Genomic DNA, 7,058 nt, shown 5'->3' with positions numbered 1-7,058 from the left:
GCTGTAATTCTGAACTTCTCATTGGTCTCACACTGACATCAGGCAGTAACCTATTTGATTTGTCAACTCAAGTGTGGCATGCTATAAAAGGCTTCCTGTGAATCCAGAACATTAAGTCACATTAAATGCATTTGTTCCTGAATTTATATTATTTCAGGACCTCTCTGTTCTCATCACAGCAGGTTGTCATGACGGCACACCCTGCCTCACTTTTCTGACTGTGTTTTAGGGTCATTAAGGTAATACAAGCACATTTTCTCTTGTTCAACTTCATCTGGGGAATATGTGTGCAGTTTCTGTCCACCCTGCAGATTCTGTAATGTAAAAATTATGATCACATGACCTTTTTTATATCCTCCTGCATCTTGAATTAAACATTTTCTCATTATTCTGTGTCATCAAGCCACAATAAAACCATGTTTCACTTTCCCTTGATGATCAATCAAGACTCATGGCATAAAAAATCCAAATATGTCAATCATTCCCATTGTGGCTCTAAAACAACTTTTTTTCTGCTTTTTTCTGCTAAGACATTTTCACATGAAGCCTTTTAACCTTGGAGGTTATTTCACGTATCACAGCACCAGAAGAAGCTGCTGCCCTTTCTATGAATCTGTACAACATAGTAACAGACTGTGATAGCTAATGCAATCCATGTATCAACACACACACACACACACACAGTGGATGAAGCTAGATGCAGGCTGTTGTGCAGGGGGGCAGCGCCTCCTACAGTCCGAAAGTATAAACTATCACAGAGGCTGTGTGTCTCTGTGGTCTTCTACCCTCCACACACACCACTTTTTCACCCCATATGATTTATAGCAGCAAATCAACAGAGGTTATATCTAGTGAAGAGAATAACTGACCACTGCGTTGCTCTGTATCTGTATATTTGAGCCATTATAAGGCTAAATGAGTGAAATAATAATGTATCCATGGCTGGATCTACCATACAGGCAATATGTGCAACTGCCCAGGGTCCGCTGTGCAGAAAGGGGCCCTAAATGATGGGAGATTTTTTTTCTCAAAAATGTATGCACTTTTTTTTTGTCAGGCTGTACAGAGATATGACACAAGGCTTCTGCTGCAGCTCATAATCATGGTCATGGAAACCTAGTATAAAATATATAATATATTCAGATTTACAAGGTTTCCACCCGACAGCAGTGTTATCTAATCAGATAAAAATAAATGTTGTTTGGGGGACATGAGGGGCCCCTGGGGGAAGTAATGCAGCCTTGAATGTATCCCGTGTTTTTTCCAGAATAAAAGCAGAACTATAAACCACATTAAAATCTCCTTCTCCCTCATTAGAAGTTACATTATCTACAATCATCAATCATCACAAACGTTTTTCTGCGGGATGCAACAGGTGTCTGAGAGATGGAGCAAGTGGAACAAATGCATCATATGATTTTACTACCCCACCTTTTTCTTTTTAAAATTGAATTCATTATCATACAGTCCCTGCAACCACATGGAAACATTTAAACAGCCTTTATCAACTGACAAAAAGTAATAAAAAAAATCATTGGTGTGTAAAGAGCTTTGTAATGTATGTGGGGAAGAGTGCACTGCTTTATCTAGTTTTGTGTACTGTAAAATATGGAAAACTGTGCTGTGAATGGTTCATTAGTATCTATAGCTGAGTACAGTCAGTATAAAGTCTTAAATGTTAATAGTGAAGTACAGAACTTGAGTATAAGGTTTACTGTTATTTATGAAATGAACACACTTGTTGATGATATTCAGACAACTGTTTATTAGAAAGCAGTTTGTCGATGGTTAGCATGTCACTTCCACAGGTTTGGATAAGTTGCTGTTTTTCTTCCTTCTTCCACACAGCGCTGAGATCCAGGAAGTCATTTCACACACAAGCGTGAGTAAATCAGTACACGGGTCATTTTTTTCTAATTTAGAAAACACACCGGACATTTGAGATGTTCTTTTCTTCTTCTTCTTTTTTTTTTTGCTCTGTCATCACACAAATCTTAGTCATCATAAAAGCGAAACATAAAATGACCAAATACACAGTCTGTAACAGTAGATTACACTGGTTAAAAATGATATGATGAACGTCCTGCTCTACACATAGCACCAAGCAGCATCCACATGAAAGTTAACCCAGATGTTTTAGTTGCAGTTGCACAGATAGTCCACATGTGGGTAATGATGACCCACCACTGTGTTACAACACGGCCCTCCACCAGCACAGTGAGGTCATGAGTGGGAGTCCTGGAGGCTCAGGAAGTAACTGTCCTCATCTGCTGTCTCTGAATCTGTCTTTAAAAGCAAAAAAACACTTTCCTTGTGACTTTCTGTGTAAAATACTCACATTAGTGCTTCTTTTTCTCAGAGTTCTTGTGCTTGATTTTCCTCAAATTCACAATCAACAGTGCTCTGTTTAAAATCATCTCCTTCTTCCTTCTTCCACACTGAGCAATATAAAACCCTGCAGAGGAGCGTAGAGTGTGTCAGATAGTTACTCCAGTAAAGGCTGATGTGACAGGTTGCTGGTGTGGTGCAATCATGACTTCCACAAACTACTTTATTATTACAACACAACCTGGCTTTTATAGTTGTATCTGTGACCATCAAGTCTTTGTTATAATACACGATCAGAAGGTTAGAAATAAACCAACAGCTTAGTCAGACTATCTAATATCCATCAGTGATTACAGACAGACTACCTGCTTCAACATGTTCTTCTTCAATGAGATTTTATTAGCAACATTCAGGTGTTTCACTTTCAGTTTGATCTCCAGTGTTAGAGAGTAACTAGTTTCATGTAACAGTATTGCATATTTTAATGATTAAATAAATGTAAGTGTAATCTGTTAGTTACTGAGAAAAAAATGTGTCATTAAATTAGTTACTTATGAAAATGTTGATAACAAAGGTTACATCTGAAGTCACACCTTTAAGATTTTGCTCATTTTTTAATATTTAACATTTTACTGAATGCATATATTGCTGTTTTTAATTCTTTGAAATCAATCTTTTTTATATTGTAAATATCTTTATTTTATATTCCAAAATCTACAACATGAACTAATGAATCCATGTTCACATGAGAGATAAATGTTGCTTTATAAGAAATGAATCAATCATGTCAGTATCCATGGAAAACAGCTGAGCTTAGATGTTGGTGTTTAATGGGAACACTTATCCTAACAGCTGATCACATTGGTTAGAACATTAGAAATACAAAAGTCATCAAATGTAATAACTTTGATGAAGTCATTGAAATAGTTACATGAATTATTACATTATAGAGTAACTAGTAATCTATTATATTTCCACAGTAACCTTCCTAACCCTGATGACCTCAATATTAAAGTTTAGATCAGAGATGTCAAACTCATTTTAGATCAAAGGCCACATTCAGCCTAATTTGACTGATCTCAAGTGGGTTGGACCTATAAATAATATATATAATATAACTTTACTATAATAAACCGCCTGAGATGTCTTGAAAATCATTTCAATTTCAACATGATGTCTCAGTCTGGTTTTGTTTTATTGATGCTCATAACAAAACAAGCTTGTTCACAAACAGAAGTTGTCTCAGAACATTTCTTGCAGCCATGTGTTGTTTTAGTTTGAGATTACTCTGATAACAGATACTGATCAAATGTGTCCAAACCCACCGAGGCTAATCTGTCCTTCATGTCTGAATCATATAGCAATGATCTCAGGTTAGACATCCACTAGCAGATCAGAGAACAATAAGTAAGGATAGCAGTGTGTTTTCTTGAAAAATTGGAATTACTTTTGCAATTTTCATACTTGGCCCACGGACCATATGTTTGACACCCCTGCTTAGACTGGATAAACTGTTGGCTTGTTAGTAACCTGTCTGATCGTCTGCTTGTGTTTCTCTGGGTTCCAGTTCAAAATGATTACCCAATTGTAAAAACCAGGAATTCTGCTTTACAGTATAGAGTCTGTGAATAAACGGGCCTAAACATGCAGAACGGCTGTAGTTCCTTCATGATACCATCCAGTCATAAAAAGACTAGATGATTTTAACTTGACTTCAAAACACAGTCTGCATGCTTCATCTCATCTCTGTCACACCTGATACCTCCAGCTTTTTAACCCAACTTAACTATCTCCAACTCCAAACCTCCTGCCTCAACTTTTACATCTTCAGTTGAGATTCATTTGCCAAACTGCTGTTTATAAGATAAGACCATGAAATGTCTCTGAAATGAATGTGACAAACAGGAAAGCCTAGGCAGAATCTCAGAAAACTCGCCCGCACCCATTCTCCATTTCACCAGCACCTCCTGCAGTGACAGACGTGATGAGGACTCGCCTCAGACTGAGCTAGTCTGTGTTTGACGTAGACCAGGGGGGTCACATACAGTCCAATTTGATCTGATGTGGGCCGGATCATGAGGAAGGAAGGAAGGAAGGAAGGAATGAAGGAAGGAAGGACAGAAGGAAGGAGAGAAGGAAGGAAGGACAAATGGAAGGAAGGAAGGAAGGAAGGAATGAATGAAGGAAGGAAGGAAGGAAAAAAAGACAGGAAGGAAAGTGGGCCGGTTCAGACCCCTCAGCAGGCCAGTTCTGGCCCATGGGCTGCATGTTTGACACCCCTGCCGTAGACGTTACTGTCAGGTGGTGAGCTGTGTGTTAGGGGTTAGGGGTTAGGGTCAGGTTACTGTGCTGGGGTGCAGCGGTGGCTCTTGTAGGTTCCCAGGTGTCTGAAGCTACGTCCACACTGCTGGCAGCAGTAAGGAGTAGCTCCACTGTGGATCCTCTGGTGGGTGTAAAGGTTCCCCAGCTCCTTAAAGCGCCGGCCACACTGTGGACAGGCGTACGGGCTTTCTCCTGTGTGAACCCGCTGGTGTCTCTTGAGTCCGGACAGCACTGAGAAACCTTTCCCACACTGGGGGCAGGGGAAGGGGCTCTGGGCTCCGCTGTGAACCAGCCTGTGGCTTTTTAATCGGGCAGCGTGACGGAACCTCTCCCCACACTCTGGACACATGAAGGGTTTCTCTCCTGTGTGGATGCGCTGGTGCTGCCTCAGGTTACCCAGGTAGTTAAAATGTCGACCACAGTCCCCACACTCATACCCCCCCTCGATTTTAATCTCCTTTTTCATAGGCCCTACTACCCGACTGAAGCCCACGCCCAAACCTGCCCCCGCCCCCGGTCCTGTGCCGCCCTCGTTCTGCCCCCCTCCTCCGCCCCTCCTGGAGTCGCTGCTGCCGTCCCCGATGGTGGGTGCGGCCGCAGAGGTGGACTGCAGCGCCTGCAGAGCCTGGGCTCCAGCTGTGTCTGAGTGTATCAGTTTAATATGTTCCTCCAGGAACACAGAGTCAGGGCAGAAGGTTCCACACAGAGAGCAGATGTAGGTGTGGCTGGGGAACTGCTGGCCTGGAAACACAAACACAACATTTTATCAACCATTAAACAACACAGTCCAGTTGAAACTAATTGTAGGTTTGTCATCCAGACTGACTGCAGTGCCTTGTGGTCATTGTGAGGTTGCCAGGCAACCAGTGGAGATGAAGCACAGAAGTAGAGGGTAGAAGGATGAAGTTGTTCATTAAGACTACTGCTAAGCTAGTGCTAGACCTTTGCTGCAGCTTGTGTTACTGTCACTCTGCTTTTTTTCTGTTTCTTGCTCCATTCTTTGGTATGTGGAATCATTCCAGCAGGATCTGTGAACAGCTGACTGCTCTCTAATTCATAATTAAAATCATAACCAATCAGGATTAACAAGGTGCTCTAACTCTATATTTATGTACAACCACAAAGTGTTGCTTTTGTATTTCTGTTTAAAAGGTTAGTTAGTGACCTTTAGTGCTGTTTGTAGATTCTTTGACTAGCTGAGTCAGCAAAAAACAGCTTGAACCAGCAACACTGAGCTGACTGCTTAACAGTGAGAGTGTTGGTTGACTCACTGTTGAGCAGTTGAACGTTCACTTATGCTGCATCTACACACACAGTGTAGTGTTAGCAGCATGTTTAGCACAGAGCTGCAGTGCTTAAGTACATGAGTGGAGTTCAGTACTGTGCTGAGTGTAGGTGAGTGTAGGTCAGCCATGTTTTAAAAGCACTCACACATTACATTATCTCACAAACAATAACTGGCATATAGAATGAGTGAAACACCATCTGTGGTCTGTGTGGAAACAGCTGGATTAATTCAAATAGAAGTGTATCTGTTCCATCAGACAGATGACTCTAAATACAGCTGTAACAGTGTTCATTTATTTTCATTATAATGTGTGAGAAATATCTGTTATCATTTCTTCATATATCTATGTTGTTTGTCCAACAGCCCCAAACCCAAACTTTATTAGTTACTTTTATAAACAGCACCAGTCCAAAGTCTGGACATGCTACTTAATCAAAAGTTTTTCTTCACTTTTGCTATTTCCTACACTGTAGAACGATCCTGACCACATCACAGACGACCTCGTGAAGCTGACAGAATCAAAGAATTTATCGTTTTTATGTATTTTTCTACAATGCAGAAAAATGACTGCTACTATATAACAAAGCAAGCATGAAATCATCACATATGAGGCTGAGAGAGGCTCAAATCAGCAAATCATTGATTGAAAAATGACCCTCCCTTCTTCCCGTCCTCCCCTTCCTACCCACCTGCCTCGGGCCTGTCTGTGCTGCCCTCCAGGGGACTCCCCCCCTCCCCTGGAGAGCTCCGGGGCTCCATGGAGAAGTCAGGGGGCTGGATTTGTGAGAGCGGAGCCTGGGTCTGGTCCAGCCCCCCCTCCCTCCTCTGTGACTCGTCTTCATCATCGTCGTCGTCGTCGTCTTCTTCTTCTGTCTCACCGGTCGGTGTGTTGTCACTCTCTGCCTCTTTCATCACTGGGAACAAATACAAGAGGAAAACATGGACTTACTGTACTGTAGAGAGTCACAGTCTGAACCTTATCAACTCACTGACTTTTAGAACAAATAAAAAATGTGATTAATTTATGATTATTTACCATTAAATATTTGAATCGAATGAGAGCCTTAAAGTCTGTGTAAAGTAAGAATAAATATGTGTTCTGAGTTTGACATACCACAGA

The 7,058-nt window shown here is 41.2% G+C and overlaps 1 protein-coding gene across 1 annotated transcript in view; it reads right to left on the bottom strand.

Moving 5' to 3' along the window:
- Positions 1-4,562: 4,562 nt before the first annotated feature.
- The window catches only part of znf16l (zinc finger protein 16 like), a 9,445-nt gene continuing 6,949 nt past the window's right edge, over positions 4,563-7,058 (bottom strand). Inside the window, exons 2-3 of the mRNA XM_053343499.1 lie at positions 6,628-6,852; positions 4,563-5,391 (exon numbers count right to left, since the gene is read on the bottom strand). Of these exons, the coding sequence (XP_053199474.1) occupies positions 4,670-5,391; positions 6,628-6,852 (947 nt within the window). The 3' untranslated portion in view covers positions 4,563-4,669. The remainder of the gene's footprint in view (positions 5,392-6,627; positions 6,853-7,058) is intronic.

This window comes from Scomber japonicus, chromosome 22, assembly GCF_027409825.1.
Source record: "Scomber japonicus isolate fScoJap1 chromosome 22, fScoJap1.pri, whole genome shotgun sequence".
Lineage (NCBI taxonomy): Eukaryota > Metazoa > Chordata > Actinopteri > Scombriformes > Scombridae > Scomber > Scomber japonicus.
Note: the sequence above shows the minus strand (reverse complement) of the source record. Positions and strands in the feature narration are given on the sequence as shown.